Source organism: Oncorhynchus mykiss, chromosome 22, assembly GCF_057628025.1.
Source record: "Oncorhynchus mykiss isolate SJ-2025 chromosome 22, ASM5762802v1, whole genome shotgun sequence".
Classification (NCBI taxonomy): Eukaryota; Metazoa; Chordata; class Actinopteri; order Salmoniformes; family Salmonidae; genus Oncorhynchus; species Oncorhynchus mykiss.
The window spans coordinates 16,652,823-16,673,364 of record NC_143043.1 but is presented as its reverse complement, the minus strand read 5'-3'; the positions used below and the strand labels follow the sequence as shown (position 1 = coordinate 16,673,364).

At 45.1% G+C, this 20,542-nt stretch overlaps 1 protein-coding gene across 2 annotated transcripts in view; it reads left to right on the top strand.

The window, feature by feature from the left end:
- gtf2e1 (general transcription factor IIE subunit 1) overlaps positions 1-4,736 on the top strand; it is a 45,772-nt gene extending 41,036 nt beyond the window's left edge. For both annotated transcript variants that reach the window (XM_036958795.2, XM_090215596.1), the window contains 2 exons: positions 1-54; positions 2,917-4,736. The exon at positions 1-54 is cut by the window's left edge and continues 194 nt beyond it. In XM_036958795.2, the coding sequence (XP_036814690.1) occupies positions 1-54; positions 2,917-3,377 (515 nt within the window). In that variant the 3' untranslated portion in view covers positions 3,378-4,736. The remainder of the gene's footprint in view (positions 55-2,916) is intronic.
- The last annotated feature ends 15,806 nt before the right edge of the window (positions 4,737-20,542 follow it).

The window sequence follows — 20,542 nt, the reverse complement described above, 5'->3', positions numbered from 1 at the left end:
CGGAGAGCACTGTGCATGGAGGAACGTACAGCGAGCCAGACCCACTCAAGAACTGTGAGTTACCGAGTGCTGCTGTGGCGCAAGTACAGACTCTGATGTTTCTCTCCCTCTCCCTCTCCCTCTGTCTTGTCTGTTTGTGTCTCTCTCTCTTTGTCTGTCTAGGCTTTCCTCTGTGTACTTGTTCTCCAAATCGTTTATTGAAGCGACTTCAGTGCCAACAGTGTTTTCATTTGTATTAGGATATTGAATTTAATATTTTTGCATTTGTAATGCACAATTGTGATCATTGAATTCATGAATCAAACTTGTATTTCATGATTTGAAATTGAATGAATATCACAATGTATTATTCAATATGTATATATTCAGTTTCAATATGGTAGCTATTGCATTCATTGTCTATCAAGTTTAGAAAACCTGCCATTTCAAGTTGATCAATGTTTCGTATTCAACTTCCCCACTGGATTCAGATGTCAGAGACAACATCCTGGTACTTTGCCAGAGAGGAAAGACCGAGGAGAACAGTTTCTGAATCCAATGTGGCATGTTGAATTTATTTTCTTTCCCATGGAATTTGGCTCTAGCATTTGAACCAATTTGGCTACGAGCTCTTATGAATGCTAAGACTCTGGAGCGTGGACGTGCCTTCTGTTCCACTTTATGATGATCACAGGCCGCGTTAGAAGGGAGCGTCACTCAAACCGCAAGACTACCCCAAACAGAATATAGCTAAATAGCCATGTCAGAGCCCTTCTAAGGGATAGTCTTTCCACTCCCTGTTTCCTCTTGCTCTTGTGAATGACTGGGTTCGAACTGGGTCTCCTGCATGTCACAATCCTGTGTTAGCCCACTTGGAGAAAGCCCACAGAGATGAGTTCAGGAAGCTGACGCAAGTCTCCAGCAAGTTTCATCGAAACCTCCTCGTTTCACATTTCACACCCCCTTTAACCTCGTACTCCGAGATCACGGCACCAATCTAACTGACTGGGTTCAAAATCAGGCCTTACCGCTCAACAACAACAACACTCTCTGTGGCAAATGGAAAGCTCTGTGCACCCCATGAATGGTGGATTGGTGATCCATCCATGTGATGAGTCGTCTTGCAATTACCTGACTGATTCCCGCTTGTAGCGAACCCTTCATGTAAGCTCGCGGGGTCAGGACCAGGTGCGAGGAGGCTATGTGATGGACAACCTTGGCTGCAGATGTGTTCATTTAACTGATGGGGCTCTAACCCAGGTCTCTTGTGCACCAGACAATGCCGCTTTTCAGGTCTCAGACAAGTTTCTTTCCAACGAGCCTGGTCACCAAACCACCTGTGTTACACTTCATTCCCCTTTGACCTCCTCCTTGAAGAGACCCGTCCAAGACACGGGACCGATGCCTGGGCTTTAGCTCAACAGGCTAACACAGTCTTAACCCAGTCAGTCACGTTAACCTTATAACGACTGCGCTTGCCGGAGACTTGAAAACAAGGAGCGGACTAGGACCGAAAACCGGCCCTGGCATTTCTAGCACACCGGCCCCTTCTTTCCCCTGAGGCACCCACAATGGCCCATTCTTTCCCTAGAGGCCCCCATTATTAGCCAGAGACTGATCATTTTGAGCAAGAAAACCAAAGTTTAAAATGGACGAGCCCATCTGGCATTAGCTCGAAATGCCAGATAACCAGTCAGCCCCTGCTTAAAAGAAATGTCTAAACAGGTCTCAGGCAAGGTTCTCATCACGTAATCATGGATCACCAAACCAGGCGAGTAACTTTGCTGGATCTTCGAAGACTTGTGTTGTTGCAGCATTATTTTTTAAATAGCACGATGGGTTTGTGTTAAGACCCGCGTTCGAGTCTCCATATGAGCTGGATCAGGGGAAGCGTGACTTCTTTTTAAAGCGGTTCCACTGGACCTACAGTTGCTCCGGTTCAACTGCCGGGGTCACTGTGGAGTGATTTTGAAGGGGGGTGAATGAAGCAGATGAAGCTCTTTTTTTTAAACTCACTCATCAGCGTTAAGCGTTGCTCCTCGAGCAATTTGAAAAAGGCTTTTTTTTTTTTTTTTCAATAGCGGAGTGGGCTGGAATGCTTCAGGTGTCAGCGGTCATGTGTGTTTGCGAGGCAAAGGTTCCGAGTTGGAGTCTCTGGATGAGCTGAATCAGGGGGAAGCGGTACTCATTAAGCAAGCAGCAGCGTGTCGTCCTTTTCCTGAACTTATCCCTGTATTGAAACTGAATATGTACATATTGAACTTGAATATTCAATTAAATCATGGAATACAACTTTGATTTATGAATTCAACGATACAATTTGCAAATAAAAAAAACAAATTCTATATCCTAATTCAAAATTATGAAATGTGAATACAATTTCGGTTGGCACGGAAGTCGCTCCGTTGTAGTGTCCATTTTTTTTTTTACCATCTCCCACAAAAGGCTGATGTCTGAATGGGAGTAATCCGTGTGTGTGTGTGGCTGAGGTTAGACTGCTCATTAAAGGCCGAGTGCAGGATTTTGGCATTGAAGCCCTTTATCTACTTACCCAGAGTCAGATCTCATGGATACCATTTTCATTGGCTCGCGAATCTACCTCGTAACTTCCTCCATACTGGAATCAGAGACATTCAAATGGTATTAATGAGTTCATCGGACTCTGGGGAAGTAGGCAGATAAAACCGTGCACTTATCCCTTTAAGAAAAACCTGTCTGATTCATGACCTTTCAGTCCTTTATTGGAGGCATTTGTCTTTGTAATGACCTCCTTGACCATTGGACCGAGTCACTTTAAAAGAAGACATTTAATCTCTGTGATGAATTTGCACATCTAGTCTTTTAGTTTACTTGTATTTGCATAGCCGTATGTACTGTTGTTTTTCTAATGATTTATTATCAGCTGTTTCTGATTGACTTGTGATGTTCTCTCTGCAGCCGGAGACGACGCGGGAGGAGCCCAGGTGGTCGGGCTCGGTGGCGGCCAATCGGACGAGAACGAGGAAGTGATGCGCGCCCTGCTCATCCATGAGAAGAGGAGCGGTGCCGGGCCGGCAGGAGGCGGAGCCGTAGCGACAGGAGGCGGAGCCATAGCGGCAGCCAGGGGCAGCGACTCGGAGAGCGACACCAGCGAATCAGACGAGGACTCTCCCACGGCTCCGCCGCCTGTGGCAGCGGCCCAGCGGCGGCCGACGGGCATGGAGATGGAGGAGGAGGAAGAGGATGATGACGAGTTTGAGGAGGTGGGGGCCGATGAGTCCATGGTGATGGTGGGGGGGCGGTCGTTCTCCTATCGGGAGGTGAGCCAGAGGCCAGAGCTAGTGGAGAAGATGAGCTCTCAGGAGAAAGAGGCCTACATCGAGATGGGACAGAACATCTTCCAGGAGATGTACTTCTGACTGAAAACACACAGACACTCATGTACACAGCCTCTCTCTCTCTCTCTCTCTCTCTCTCTCTCTCTCTCTCTCTCTCTCTCTCTCTCTCTCTCTCTCTCTCTCTCTCGCTCTCTGTCGTGTCTCCTTCACCCTCTCGTCTTCTCCCCTCGAAGAGGGAAAACAAGATGTCACTCTAGTTCCAATTCTGTTCTAGAGACCAGACTGCCTATTGCCATGACAGGTGTATTAGCGGTGTGTTCGTCTGGCAAGTCAGTCAGACTCGGCTCCACCAGTCAGTGTTTCCTCCCAGTATTACAGAAGCTGAATGTTACAGCACACTCCTCTAGTGTTGCTCTGTAACCACAGCATGATGCCTAGTGAAGACACACACACTGCCTCCCCTCTCATCCTGTCTCTACCTCCTGTACCCATTACTAAACAGGAACAGAGTTGAAGATCTGGGAACCTGTCCAGGAAAACAAGTCACACGCACACACAGTTGCCAACCAGTTCATTAGACCACAGTAGACCACGCCGCTCCTCTTCTCTCCCAGTGCTCCTCCAACCTTATGGCTCTCGGTCTCCACACTCTGTGAATTCTTTACTGTTCTCAGGGCGAGCTGTTTATTATTCATTTCTCTTCTCCTCGCCCCTCTCTCTCGTTTTCCGTCTACCCACACACCCTCTTTATTTTCATCCGATTGAGATGCTTTTTTGGGGGGGGGGGCTCCCTCCACAGGGAAAGAGACAACTCTGGAGCGAATAATACTGGCTTTGATGTTACCGCGGTAACCCCCGGGATGGGGTGACCTGCTCAAACGCGGAGGCACCTCCCATAGCGAGGCCTTTAGCGGTGGCGTGGGGATGACATTTGCAGAGCATGTGGCTTTTTCCCTCCAAAATGTGACCGTATATGACAGTGTCTCTGTCGCTGTGTGAGACACAGTACCACTCCAACCTTCAACTCTCTGCTTCTGATGAATTTTTCACTGTTTTATTTTTTAACAGAGCAGTATTTACCTGTTAGGGAGGAACTACCATATACTGTGTAAAGAGATTGAGAAGAAAACAAGGGTAATTCAATGTTTTCTTTTAAAGAGAGGGTATCCTTATTGAATTCTATGCTGGCAAAGGGGCCAAGAGTGTCTAATTTTCATTTTTTGGCTAAACATGAACATGGACTATGTTAAATTTCTCTTTGCTTTTCTTACTATGGTTTTGACCTTTGCCCTTTTGAGTTGTACCACCTCCCCACCACTAGGCTCCGCCACATCTTTAGTTGAGCCTGTCAATGAAGAGCCACTTGCCTAACGTTTTAAGTTCATTGATTTGTAAAGGTACAACATTAAAGCAGATGATACTTTTGAGGATTACAGTGAAGTATTTCTTTGTCATTATTGGTCCATTTGATCTTGCTTGGATACATTCCATTACAGGTTTGGTTGTCTTCTTATTTCTCCTCGTAGAGACATTGCCGCTACCTCATCAACAGAGTAGTTTCTCTTCATCTTTCAAAAGTGAGCTTGCTTATGGGGCTGTCGAACCTGGCCAAATGGCTTAGGGAGAACCTGCCAGTTTGCATTAGTTCAAATGTCGACAGTGGAGTTTAGACAAGGTGAAGTGCTATCCCCGAGGACTGGCGAAGAGATGGGCACACACACACACACACACACACACACACTTCCCTTGCATCTTCAGGCCAATTAAATTAGTAGAAAAACAAGCAGAGCTTCTCAGGGGCTTCCATATCGTATAGCAGCGTAGCTTTAACCTGTCCTATCAGATCTGTGGTCCTGAAGCAGGCCAGGAGAAGAAGCTATTTAAAAGGGCACATTCTGTTTGTCATGCTGCTAATTGCTCATGCTAACTCCTGAAATGCTTTAGAGAAATATGTTTCATCTAGATAAACTGTATCCAACCTTACCTACAGGAATGTATGTATCCAACCTTCTCGGACCTTCAGAAGAGCAGAGTAAGGATGAATGTATATTTGCACAACCGTGCCATACCTTACTGTTGACTTTTTACATAAACCTACGGTAGAGAGGCCTCTGGGTAAAGAGGGAGATGAGAGGATGGCCACCCGCAGTGCACCGCCTCAAAGGTCAGGATGAAACACGACCCCTAGCTCATTAAACTCACCTGGCCTCCATGCAGCCCTTTGGAAGTCTCAATTAAAACCAACTGCATAGCCACACACAGACCATTGATCTGTCATGGAGGGGGGTGGGTTGGGGAGTGTGGCTGTCGTGGAGAGGGGTGGGGTGAGGGGCAAACCAGCCCCTTTACAGGGTCTCTTCTCAGATCTGCCACATCCCAGTGTATTGTGGCGGGGGCTTGGTCTGGAGCTGGGGGTCCCTGTTGGTGCAGTAGAGAGGGAATTATTGAACAGGTAAGGGATTAAGGTTGGCACCCCTGGTTGACTGGGGAGGAAGCTCATGGGGTTATGGTGGGGGTGTAGAGTGTCTCTGGTGTGGTTCGTAATGATTGATGCTCAGGATGGATGCCGGGGGAGATTACATGCAAGTTGACGTTTACCGTCGTGAGTCTTGTCCTGGAGACAGAGCTGAATGATTTCCCTTTGGGGCTATATTGTAAAAAATCAAATAGCTTTTTGGCCTTGATTTAAGGTTAGGGTTAGGATATGGGTTAAGCAGCGTGGTTAGGCATAAACTCCAGTTTTTCTGACTTGGTGACTGTGCCAGCTAGTGACCTCTCTGTAGAGCTGCCTCCAGAACAAGATTCATGACGAATAACGCTAACCTGCAGATTACATAGTGATTGATTTGAAGGTTCTGTCATCATTTATCTGATGATCTGGTCTCGAAGAAGATTCATGTTCAACCCTGTCTGTGCCTGTCTGTCTGTCTGTCTCTGCGTACCGAACAGTCTGTCTGTCTGCCTCCTTTGCCCTCCATCTTCTTCTTATGGCTCATCAGCCTGGTAAGTACTGTAGTCTGGTAAGACCTAGCAGTGTCTCAACCCCATGGGACGCTGGAGATTGGTTGCACTGCAGATCGGCTTTCCAGTCCAGTTAGTGGCCAGTGAATTAGTCAATTCTGAAGTACGGAGCCAAGATGCAATAGCGAAACAGTTCCTATTTTATTGCATGCTTATGCATGTCAGTAGGCTGGCTATATGGCAACAGAAGCCTCGCATACATATTGAAATAGTCAATGAGGAAGTTCTCTGAATGTTCTGAGGAAGTTCAGTGTTGGCTTTGATGCATTGTGTGACAATGCAGGGAAGCATAGCAGGTAGCGTACCGCGTTTATTGAGGCGAGTGAATGAACCTTAGCGGTTCCTTTCTGAATCTAGTCTGACATTCAGTCAGATGCGGGCTCATTCGACAGTGACTAAATACATTGAGTAGTTGAAATACAAAGCCCTGACATTTGAAATGAGTACAGGCTGTATAGCAATTCAATTTCTGAAATCCGATCACCGTGTTTTAATCTTAAATTGACTTCTGTGCATATTTTCTATTCTGATCTGTTACCTTTCCACTCACTCATCTCCTGTTGCCTTCTCCATCTCGCTCAATCTATCGTACCCTTCCCTCTTCCTCCCTCCCTCTCTCTTCCTTTTCTCTGATTGACAGAGGGTTTGCGGTGAGAGAAAGCAGATGGAGGGAGGTTTGAGTGAGAGCAGCTGCACTCCTCTATCCACTCTCTACCCACTAATTTCTCATCTCCTTCTCTCCTTCTCTGAGAGCTCATCTATCTCATGGCAGATGTTGGTCATAATGAGAACGGGGCTGTGTGAATGAGATCGTTTTCTCCTCTCAGATCTCCATCCAAACTAGCAGATGCAGCGGGCCTCTCACTTAGGCACAGGTAATGGGAGGGGAGAGCAACACAGATGTGGACCACCTATTTCCTTTTTCCCCTGATCCCTCATTCATTTACCTTTTTATAAATAATACTGTTTGCTTGTTTGTCCCTTCATCATTGCCTCCCATTATCCTGTCTTCTTCCTCTCTTCGTGTCACTCTTTCCCTCTTTCATATGCCTTCGCTTTTTTCTGCATCCTCCTATCAACAGTGTCAGCGTGCATCTTTCTCTCTACTTTTAGTGCCAGCGTCTCTCTCTTTTCTCCTCGCCTCTCTCTTTCACGACAGAGCTCAACTTTCCCACAGGGCACGATCCCTGACTGCCAATCAAATGTCAGATTTCCACGTTTGACCTTCATAGCCCCTCCCCCGCCCCTAGCATGCCATTGTGCCAATCGATTCCTCAAGACCTCTCGGCAGAGAGAGAGACTGTTTGGGAAAACGAGTACAGAGAGAGAGAGAGGGAGGAGAACCTGCTACGATGTGGGCGCTCGATATCAATTGTGACCCTCCCATATTTGTTTTTGTACCAGAAGCAATGATGTGGTCTATACCTGTCCCAACAAACACACGCTAAGCTATCTCCAATCAAGACGTTCCACACATAACATCTGTCCTCATTTCAAAACCATTAACCTTCTCAGGATGTGGACCCCTGGACACGCACGCACGCACGCACACACAGACACACACACACCGCTGGGGAGATTGATCTCTATTTCGGTTGACGTGGACAAAGGTTAGAGATGGATCTCCTTAACTCAGGGGTAACAAAGGCACTTTGTCCCTCCCAGGGATCATTTTCTGTAAAAGGCAATTGTAAAGACTGCTGCTGCTCCTTGGCGAGACAACAAAGGTCACCCCTGATTATGTATGTTTGCACAGTGAAGCCTTTCACCTCCGATTCACACGGGCGCACTCGCTTCTATCCCAGTGTAGGCCACCTTTTCAAACGAAGCAACCTGAGCTGTTTTTTGGCTTTTATCACGACTGTACTGTTTTCTTTTCATGATCTTACCACTTAGCACCTTTTTTAAATTTCTGTTATTTTGGGTGATTTTTTTTCCCCCCCTGACTTTCCTATGTGAGAGAGCTCTGACCAAGATGTTTGTGTTACTTTTATTACCTGCAAATGAATTGCACTGAGCAAAAATGTCAAAGATTTTACTGAGGTGCAGTTCATATCAGGAAATGTAAATCAATTAAGCAGGCCCTAATCTGTTTATCACATGACTGGGAATACAGATATGCATCTTGTTAGTCACTGATTCCTTAAAAAAAAAAAAAAAGTAGGGGCGTAGATCAGAAAACCAGTCAGTATCTGGTGTAACCGCCATTTCCCTAATGCAGCTCAACACTTCTCCTTTGCATAGAATTGATCAGGCTGTTGATTATGGCCTGGGGTATGTTGTCCCACTCCTCTTCAATGGTTGTGCGAAGTTGCTGGATATTGGCGGACACTGGAACACGCCGATCCAGAGCATCCCAAACATGCTCAATGTGTGACATGTCTGGTGAGTATGCAGGCTATGGAAGAACTGAGACATTTTCAGCTTCCAGGAATGTAGTACAGATCCTTGCGATATCGAGCCTTGCATTATCATGCTGAAACAACATGAGGTGATGGCAGTGGATGAATGGAACGGCAATGGACCTCAGGATCTGGTCACGTTATCTCTGAATTCAAATTGCCATCGATAAAATGCAATTGTGTTCGTTGTCCGTAGCTCATGCCTGCCCGTACTTTAACCCCACTGCCACCATGGGGCACTCTGCACTCTGGGATCCGTCCATGAAGAGCACACTTTTCCAGCGTGCAAGTGGCCATTGAAAGTGACCATTTGCCCACTGAAGTCAGTTATAACGCCGAACTGCAGTCCGGTCAAGAACCTGGACGACGAGCATGCAGATAAGTTTACCTGAGATGTTTTCCCTCAGGTGAAGAAGCCCAGATGTGGAGGTCCTGGGCTGGAGTGGTTACATGTGGTCTGCTGTTGTGAGACCGTTTGGACGTACAGACAAATTGTCTTAAACAACGTTGGAGGAGGCTTATGGTAGAGAAATGAACATTACATTCTCTGGCAACAGCTCTGGTGGACATTCCTGCAGTCAGCATGCCAAATCAAATCAAATCAAATTTATTTATATAGCCCTTCGTACATCAGCTGATATCTCAAAGTGCTGTACAGAAACTCAGCCTAAAACCCCAAACAGCAAGCAATGCAGGTGTAGAAGCACGGTGGCTAGGAAAAACTCCCTAGAAAGGCCAAAACCTAGGAAGAAACCTAGAGAGAAACCAGGCTATGTGGGGTGGCCAGTCCTCTTCTGGCTGTGCCGGGTGGAGATTATAACTGAACATGGCCAAGATGTTCAAATGTTCATAAATTACCAGCATGGTCGAATAATAATAAGGCAGAACAGTTGAAACTGGAGCAGCAGCACGGCCAGGTGGACTGGGGACAGCAAGGAGTCATCATGTCAGGTAGTCCTGGGGCATGGTCCTAGGGCTCAGGTCCTCCGAGAGAGAGAAAGAGAGAAGGAGAGAATTAGAGAACGCACACTTAGATTCACACAGGACACCGAATAGGACAGGAGAAGTACTCCAGATATAACAAACTACTGCAGCATAAATACTGGAGGCTGAGACAGGAGGGGTCAGGAGACACTGTGGCCCCATCCGAGGACACCCCCGGACAGGGCCAAACAGGAAGGATATAACCCCACCCACTTTGCCAAAGCACAGCCCCCACACCACTAGAGGGATATCTTCAACCACCAACTTACCATCCTGAGACGAGGCTGAGTATAGCCCACAAAGACCTCCGCCACGGCACAACCCAAGGGGGGGGCGCCAACCCAGACAGGAAGACCACATCAGTGAATCAACCCACTCAGGTGACGCACCCCCTCCAGGGACGGCATGAGAGAGCCCCAGTAAGCCAGTGACTCAGCCCCTGTAATAGGGTTAGAGGCAGAGAATCCCAGTGGAAAGAGGGGAACCGGCCAGGCAGAGACAGCAAGGGCGGTTCGTTGCTCCAAAGCCTTTCCGTTCACCCTCCCACTCCTGGGCCAGACTACACTCAATCATATGACCCACTGAAGAGATGAGTCTTCAGTAGAGACTTAAAGGTTGAGACCGAGTTTGCGTCTCTGACATGGGTAGGCAGACCGTTCCATAAAAATGGAGCTCTATAGGAGAAAGCCCTGCCTCCAGCTGTTTGCTTAGAAATTCTAGGGACAATTAGGAGGCCTGCGTCTTGTGACCGTAGCGTACGTGTAGGTATGTACGGCAGGACCAAATCAGAGAGATAGGTAGGAGCAAGCCCATGTAATGCTTTGTAGGTTAGCAGTAAAACCTTGAAATCAGCCCTTGCTTTGACAGGAAGCCAGTGTAGAGAGGCTAGCACTGGAGTAATATGATCAAATTTTTTGGTTCTAGTCAGGATTCTAGCAGCCGTATTTAGCACTAACTGAAGTTTATTTAGTGCTTTATCCGGGTAGCCGGAAAGTAGAGCATTGCAGTAGTCTAACCTAGAAGTGACAAAAGCATGGATTAATTTTTCTGCTTCATTTTTGGACAGAAAGTTTCTGATTTTTGCAATGTTACGTAGATGGAAAAAAGCTGTCCTTGAAATGGTCTTGATATGTTCTTCAAAAGAGAGATCAGGGTCCAGAGTAACGCCGAGGTCCTTCACAGTTTTATTTGAGACAACTGTACAACCATTAAGATTAATTGTCAGATTCAACAGAAGATCTTTTTGTTTCTTGGGACCTAGAACAAGCATCTCTGTTTTGTCCGAGTTTAAAAGTAGAAAGTTTGCAGCTATCCACTTCCTTATGTCTGAAACACATGCTTCTAGCAAGGGAAATTTTGGGGCTTTACCATGTTTCATTGAAATGTACAGCTGTGTCATCCGCATAGCAGTGAAAGTTAACATTATGTTTTGGAATAACATCCCCAAGAGGTAAAATATATAGTGAAAACAATAGTGGTCCTAAAACGGAACCTTGAGGAACACCGAAATTTACAGTTGATTTGTCAGAGGACAAACCATTCACAGAGACAAACTGATATCTTTCCGACAGATAAGATCTAAACCAATTGCACGCTGCCTCAAAACCTGAGACATCTGTGGCATTGTGTTGTGACAAAACTGCTCATTTTAGTGGCCTTTTATTGTCCCCAACACAAGGTGCGCACCTGTGTAATGACCATGCTGTTAAATCAGCTTCTTGATATGCCACACCTGTCAGGTGGATGGATTATCTTGGTAAATGAGAAATGTTCACTATCAGGGATATAAACAGATTTGTGCACATTTTCTGGGATCTTTTATTTCAGCTCATGAAACATAGGTCCAACACTTTTTGCGTTTATATTTTTGTTCAGTGTACTTGAAAATACGCACACACACCATAGAGATTGTGTGTGTATCTCCTGCCTCACTTTGTTTTGAAGGAGAGATAGATGCAGCTGCTGAAATGAAGGGAGCTCCAGTGGAGATGACAGTGCTGCCTTCCTTAACTCTTTCACTGGTATTGATAGCTCACTTTCAAGCGTTTGATGTACAAGTGTGTGTTTGTGCATGTGGGTGTGTGTTTACGTGTGTGTGATCCCAGTTTGTGTGTGTGTTTCTCTCTATGTAACCACAGAAGCACTGTTTCACACCTCTTATGGTGTATAGTACAAGTTAATAGATTGTGAGTATTTAAAAAAGTGTGTGTGTGTGTGTCTACTTTCGAGGGTGTGAACTGTGTGTATGTTGTTACACATGTCTACGTGTGTGTCGAGCCTGGATCTTCTCTGGCGGTCACAGTGACACGTTGGCAGCATCTTGTCCCCTCCTCTCCGTTCCCCCTCATCTCCCTTCCTTTCTCTGCAAGTCCATGTTACTGCCTGGCTGTCTGAAGTACACTGCTGTTGTGCTGGTGAATCATGGCCTCTCTGCGGACTGACACACATGGCGAGGAGGCTGTCTGCTTATATGGATGCTACAGACATCCATATATGATTAACTGGGGATCATTTTAGTCCAGGGAGAAAGTTACATCAGCCTTAACCTAAGGATACAAAGTCCAGTAGACCCACTGTGCAGATGTGTGATATTAGCCACAGGTTCATGCACAATGTGTCTATCATTTAAATGTCTTCTATATATATATATGCCAGTGGAGGTTAGTGGTTTTGAAGACCCACTCTACTACCTCATCTAAACTCTAGTAGGGTACCTGGATGTCAGGACTACCTGACCACTGGCCTATGCCCTCCCTACCATACCCTCCTGTCCTCCCTACCATACCCTCCTGTCCTGTGGAAGGGGGATTAGGATGCATGATGAATCCAGAAGTATCCACATCCCCAGCAGGTGAGTCTGTCACTGGGATGGACACCAGGGTGAATGCTTACGGTCTTTAGAGTAAGATCCAGCCTCGAACTGATACAAGACGGATGTGTTGACAGATAATTGTTGTACAGAAGTGAATGGCTTAAGCATTCAATAAATCAATCAATCAATAACATTTATTTTACACCAGAAGTTGTCACAAAGTGCTTTACAGATACCCATCCTAAAACATCAAAGAGCAAGACATGCAGATGCACAGTGGCTAGGCAAAACTCTTTGTAAAGCAGGAACCTAGGAAGAAACCAGGCATCTACAGGTATTTGTAGATGTTCTTGCTTTCCCCTTCTGTTTTTCTTTTTCATTAGTCAACCAAGGATAAGTTGGTATTCTCCTACTAGTGAAGTATTGCAGAATTTTTCAAAATGTTTTGAAAAAGTTGAGCCAAAAGTAGTATTTTGGCTGACATTCTTTCAGAATTCCATGGTGACTCAAATGTGTCTCTTGAATTTAATATCTTATTTGTACTTTTTCACCAGTCCTTCATGTTACTTGACTTGGAGTCACTCACAGCTGCTGCCCCTCAAGTGGAAACACGAGGGAGAGAGGTATTGACATGAAGGCTGTAGACTAGAGTTGACCTACGGTTTTACATTTAGTCATTTGGCAGACTCTCTTATCCAGAGCAACTAGGGTTAAGTGCCTTGCTCAAGGGCGCATTGACAGATTTCACCTAGTCAGATCGGGGATTCAAACCAGCGATCTTTCAGTTACTGGCCTAACACCCGCCCTCGTAGAGGGTTAACCTTTGATTACTATATCCATCCTATCCCGCTAGGAATTGGGGTGTCGGTAGATTTCCGACATGACAGATGAGCTGCCAAGTGATACTCTTCCAGACATTGGATTTCCAGGTCACGTTCTATCGGAGGGATACAATCAGGTCAGCGCTATACAAGACAGTTTTATCTGCAACGTTCAGAAGGTCACGCCATCCTGAAAGCGATCCCCCGTTGGATCAGAGCGCAAGGGAAGGAAATGCTTTGTTAATTAACTCTCCATATCCCAATAAGGTATGCAACAAGGTGCTCAAATCAGGTCAAGCTTAGCCCTTTCTCATTTCATCATGAAACAATGTAAAATGCCATCATTAAAAAGCCTATCCTAATGAAAGACTGAAATAAATCTAGACGGTCTATGTCCATGGATCATGAATCACCAGACAGACTTCTGTCTACACCTGTTAATGAAACTGAAGCTAGGATCTCTAACCCTCCCTGTGTCTGTCTGTCTGAACTTGTCTCAGGACCTCTGCCTGCCTTGAACCTTGACAGAGAGAGAGACGCTATATTTAGCTCACAGTCGAGTTCTTCTTTGACAGCCTGCCTTGATATGTTACAAGGCATGGCGAATTCAACTCTCAGACGAAAAAGAACAAAAGTATAGGGGAGAAAAGAGAGCCATGCAATTCCAGGATAAGAGGAAGATGATGGATGGATAGATAGGTAATGATGGAGGAGAGAGATGGTATTGCCAAGCAGTGGAGGCTCCTCAGAGGAGGAAGGGGAGGACCATCCACCTCAGTGAATTTCAGAAAAATAAAAATAGTGAAACATTTAAAAAGTTATCCTTTTTAGACAAAACTACTAAATATATTATATTCACGTCACCAAATAATTGATTAAAACACACTGTTTTGCAATGAAGGTCTACAGTAGCCTCAACAGCACTCTGTAGGGTAGAACCATGGTGTAGCCTTCTTCTGGGTACATTGACTTCAATATAAAACCCAGGAGGCTCGTGGTTCTCACCCCCTTCCATAGACTTACACAGTAATTATGACAACTTCCGGTGGATGTCCTCCAACCTATCAGAGCTCTTGCAGCATGAACTGACATGTTGTCCCACCAATCAAAGTGTCAGAGAATTAATCTAGTACTGAAAGCAGAAGCTACAGCTGGCTCGCACAAAATGTGTTGGACTAGTGATTACACCCTAGATCAGCTAGATGCAGGCAAGACGGTGCAAGGCGGTATTGAATGTGTCACAGTCTGTCACCTTGATTACTCAAAATTCTCTCTACCTGTGCACCTACGTTGTAAATTTACATTCATAGGCTAGGTTGTAGCAACCTCATGATGGGTATAGGGAAAATATCGATGTTACATTGGGCTGGGTGACTGGAATATGAGTGACAGTCATCCAATATGCTATAATAGAAATAAGACCATGCTCATAAAAAATAAACATTATCCCTCGTTTTAAACGGCACATACCGCCATTGTTGTCAAGGTGTAATAATCTACAAGCCTCTATCTGTGTGATGTTTGTTTTATCTGTACTGGGCTTAACAATTTAAACTTCTTCCACCAACAAAAATACTTTGACAGCTAATCTTGAAATTTCCAATGAGTCTGTGTGGTTGACGTAGGGTCTTGTTTGTTTGTACCTTGCCAGACACGCAACGAGGAGCCTGCCTGCCACTGTCTCCTGGCCAAATGAGCACAGGGCCTCATCAGAAAACGAACAATTAATTTGTGTCTGACTCAGTCATTCTCCTAGTGTTTCTCATTAGGATAGCAGATATCTCGATGGCTGCATTTACACAGGCGGCCCAATTGTTTTTTTTTTCTTCCCCTAATTGGTCTTTTGACCAATCAGATCAGGTCTGAAAAAGAGCTGATGGGAAAGATCTGATGTGATTGGTCAATAGACCAATTAGTGTAAAAATATCGGAATTGTGTGAACGCATCCATATAGCTTTGTTGCATTAGCCACAGGGTATTTTTTTCTGGCTGGTTATAGTCAAAGACCAATCGTTGTATGATTGCGCTGTGAACACAGTTTCATCTTCACAGCCTAAACAATATAAGAGGTTAGTGTTTGAGCATGTCCTCGGCATGGTCCTCTCTGATGAAGTCTTGTTTTGAAGGTGTGAGCTTTTATCATTCCTTCCTCGTTAAGCTAAATCGATGTCCTGGTGATGTCAATTAGGGGTTTGTGGCTAGAAAAAAGTAACACGTAATTAATTTTGAAGTTTGACTTAATCTCAGTCTCTACAAGTTCCTGTATACTTTATGATGCACCATGCATCCGAACAGCTACTTCTAACATGAAGTCTTGTAGCTTGCGTTGCACCGGAGTCTAGGTCCAAAAGGCTCCTTAACAGCTTCTACCCCCAAGCCATAAGACTGTTGAACAGTTAATCAAATGGATACCCGGAACCCCCCCCTTTGTTTCTTCCGCTGCTGTTACTCGCTAACCTGTAACCCCGCACATTGAATCTGCACCGGTACCCCTGTACATAGCCTCGTTATTTTGTTACTTTTGTGTTACTTTCTTTTTTACTTTATTTAGTAAATATTTTCTTAACACTTATTTTTCTTAACTGCATTGTTGGTTAAGGGCTTGTAAAAGTAAGCATTTCACATTAAGGTTTACACCTGTTGTATTCGACGCATGTGACAAATATTTATTTAGATTTTATTTGAACCGCACACCCTTATCTTTATAGCAATACCTCACATGAATCCATACACAGTTAGGGCTGACATTCACATTCACATGAACCCATAAACACATTCACCTATACCATGCTTCTCCCTTCTCCTATCCCCTCTACAGGTCCCCTCCTCTGGGCGAGGGCTGCGCAGCTCCTCCCTGCTTATCTGTGGATGACTAGAGCCAAAGTCAGACTGGTGGGAAATGACAGGAGACCGTCTGGAGACCCTTCCCAGGGGCTCTGCCACATGGCTGCTCCCTGGGACCCCAGGGACAGAACACTGCTGGCAGGAACACCACCATCCGCCCACTATGAAGGCAGACATGGCTATTAGCAGATCTCATCATCATTACCAGGAGTAGTAATGTAGGGTCAAGGTTCAGTATGTAAAACTGAGGTGGAAAAAAACACTTTGTTAAAAAGCAGTTTCAACGCTAACTAGCACATTAAAAGAAATTATATAAATGATTACAATTTTTTTGGTTTGATATACAATGTGAGTATTTGAGGTCTGAGTAGCTAAACAGCCAATAAGGTTACGATGAATTAGATGTGGAAATTAGGAGTATTGGATTTGATTGGACAGGTGTCGTATGTAATCAATCAATTAAATCACCAGCTGCCCATCCAGAACAATCAATGAAAAGATCAATGAATCAAGACCCTGTATCAACATCAAACAAGATAAATAATGTCCTTGTACTATGAAGTAACTGTGTGTTTGAGAAACAGAAGACATTCAACTGTAGAAGATCTTATCTCACCCCCCCAAAAAATCTTAATTATTTTTTAAATTTTACTTTGAGCCCTTTTCTGTGGTATCCAATTGGTAGTTACAGTCTTGCCTCATCGCTGCAACTCCTGTACAGACTCTGGAGAGGCGTACATCCTCCGAAACACTTAACCTGGAAACCAGCCGCACCAATGGGTCAGAGGAAACACTGTGCACCTGGCGACCGTGTCAGCATGCACTGCGCCCACTCCACCACAGGAATTGTTAGTGCGCGATGGAACAAGAACATCCCTGCCGGCCAAGCGTTCCCCTAACCCGGACGACGCTGGGCCAGTTGTGCGCCGCCCCGTGGGTCTCCTGGTCACGGCCAGCTGCGACAGAGCCTGGACTCGAACCCAGAATCTCTAGTGGCACAGCGAGCACTGCCTTAGACTGCTGCGCCACTCGGGAGGTCCTTTATCACACCATTCTAACCTGAAGGGACTAGTGGGATCCAGTGGTAAGCAGACGTTGATTAAGAGTGAGGTTGAAAGTTTCGAGTTTAAACCGTAGTTAAATGATGTCAGTCCAGGACCGACGGGGGACAGGCAATACCAAACGGACAAGTCAGGGTCTCTCTCTCTACCCCTCGTCACTGATCACCTCCATCACATGCGTGTGTATCACGTCACATCAGATTTATGAAACGTATGTGCATGTTGACATGCGCGCTGAGGATAGACTGTATCCTGATTTATGACATGCGTGTGTGTGTGATGACACGGTCATCATACATCATGGCTGAACGGTCACTGACCTCCAGTTGACATGAGGTAAAGGACAGCCCATGTTGTGGTAAGGGTAGTGGTTTCATCCCACTCGGATATCATTATGATGTGGATACTTGGTTAGCTCATAGAGGACAAGGAAGTTGAATGTTGACTCGTGTTAATAGTGGTAGGTGTTATGATATACTGTATAATACACCATTTTGCAGGTATGTCTATTGAAAAGAAATGTAGTTAATCTTTTTACATGTGGGTGGCCCTAGCAGGAATTGAACCCACAACATTTGCTATTGCAAGTGCCATGCGCTACAGACTGAGCCACACAGGACCAGTAGGGTAGAGTTTGGTAAATTGAGCCAAAAGGTTAGTTGAGACACCCCTTATTTCTAGGAAACAATACACAAAATGAATCATGTGACTAAATATTTAGGAAGAGGTCTGTGAAGGAAGATACCACATGGAAAAAAGTGGTAAGCAAGTCAAATTAATTTATAGCGTTATTGGTTTTATGACGCTTGTATCTAGACCAAAGTAAATAGTGTTAAGATTGTTTTATACATCAGTTGGGATTTCTATAAGCTCCACGATGAGGTCCTAAACTTAGCATGAAATTGCATGACACTGAAGAGGTCATGAAATAGAAAAGGAGCATGTACAGTTGAAGTCGGAAGTTTACATACACCTTAGCCAAATCCATTTAAACTCAGTTTTTCACAATTCCTGACATTTAATCCACTTTATTTTTTTACTCCAAACATAACAATGGTCATTATGGCCAAACAATTCTATTTTTGTGTCATCAGACCAGAGGACATTTCTCCAAAAAGTATGATCTTTGTCCCCATGTGCAGTTGCAAACCGTAGTCTGGCTTTTTTATGGTGGTTTTGGAGCAGTGGCTTCTTCCTTGCTGAGCGGCCTTTCAGGTAATGTCGAAATAGGACTAATTTTATTGTGGATATAGATACTTTTGTACCTGTTTCCTCCAGCATCTTCACAAGTTCCTTTGCTGTTGTTCTGAGATTGATTTGCACTTTTCGCACCAAAGTACGTTCATCTCTAGGAGACAGAATGCATCTCCTTCCTGAGCGGTATGACGGCTGAGTGGTCCCATGGTGTTTATACTTGCGTACTATTGTTTGTACAGATGAACGTGGTACCGTCAGTCATTTGGAAATTGCTCCCAAGGATGAACGAGACTTGTGGAGGTCTACAATATTTTATTCTGAGATCTTGGCTGATTTCTTTTGATTTCCCCATGATGTCAAGCAAAGAGGCACTGAGTGTAGCTCCCTTCAGTAACCACGAGCACAACCGTTCCTTGATTTTAACTGGCGGCTTTATTCTGTAGTTTTAGTCAGAATTATCACCTTCCGTGAGAACTATAAAGTAAATGAAAAATACAGTTAAGCACACTCTTACAACCTTATCTTACGAGTGACTTATTAGCTTGGTATAACTCTGAAGTGCTTACATACATAACAGTTTAACCGGCATTATAATGGGTTCAGATTAAACACATGAATAAAGGAAAAAATACCTCATTGGCTGCTTATTACAGAAGGGAGGAAATCAAACTTCACACTTATTATTCCTGCCGTGAATTCACACTTCATCCTAACATACACTCTTCAACCTTTATGAACTACACCCGATGACATGAAAACTTAGCTAACGCAGCGCAGGATTGCCTTCCCTCCAAAAGTGTGTTGCTACGATAAGGATCCCCGTTACAACAGTATTAGCTACGTAGTTCCGCTTGTATTATCATTTCCCCCGCACAGCGGACACGTAAACAATTCAAACAAAAGACAACGACATAACCTGTAAGTCTAACTGTCAGTTACACTCCCACCAATCACCTGTGATTTCTGTGAAAGGGGTCTGCAGGTTTCTTGATCGGCTTCCAGGAGGGTGACTGTCTTATGGATGGGCCTCTCCAGATAGGTGGGTTTGGTGATGCGTTTACCTCTCTCATCTAGGGTTGAGTTGATCAGGGCTGATCAGTAACTTGAATCTTCTCACCCGGCCATCCTGTCCCGGGTACACTTCTGTAACCTTTGCCAATTTCCACTGGTTGCGTGGTGCAGTATCATCTTGCAAGATGACAATGTCATTAATCCTTGCGTTTCTTCTGTCTTTATTCCATTTCTGTCAGTGTTGATTGTTCTGAGGTATGAGCACTCTCCATAACATGAGGTACTAGCGTCGGAGAAGTGATGGAGCTCATAACTCTGCACCTCCTTGAAACTTGATGGCAAGTAGCCTTGTTGGATCCTTACTTCAGACAAGTTTAGTAGACCTTGGAGCCAGAATTCCCACTGGGAACGTAGGTCATCTGGAAGGGGGTCATCCCAGTCGATTTTGTCACGACACATCCGCTGCAAGATCTGCTTCCCTGCCAGGACAAAGGGTGCCACAAACCCAAGCGGATCATATACAGAGGATACTGTAGACAACACTCCTCTTCTTGTGATTGGGCGTTCCTTGACAACTACTCTAAACTGGAACTCGTCTGATGCGACACACCCCAGTATACCAAGCGCTCTCTCCATGTGTGGTTCACCCAGAGCCATATCCAGGTCTTTGGCACCCTCGGCACATTCTTCCTTGGGAATTGTGGCTATAACTTCCTTGCTGTTAGAGATAAACTTGTGCAACCGAAGTTTGCCGATGCTGCAAAGCTCTCTTGCTTCTTTCACCAGCTGGGCCGCTTCAGCTTCAGACGATACGCTCGTCAACCCATCATCAACATAAAAGTTCCTTTCTATGAACTGGATAGACTTCTAGCTGAAGCTTCCTCGTCCTTCGGCAGCAAGATGTTTGAGACCAAAGTTGGCGCAACCAGGAGATGAAGCTGCGCCGAACAAGTGGACCTTCATACACTGAGCGTTGAGACTCTAGATCTCCGTTCTCCCACCAAAGGAACCGTAGATAATCTTGGTCTTCTGCTTTCCCATGAAACTGGTGGAACATGCGCTCTACGTCACACATGATTGCAAATGGACCCTT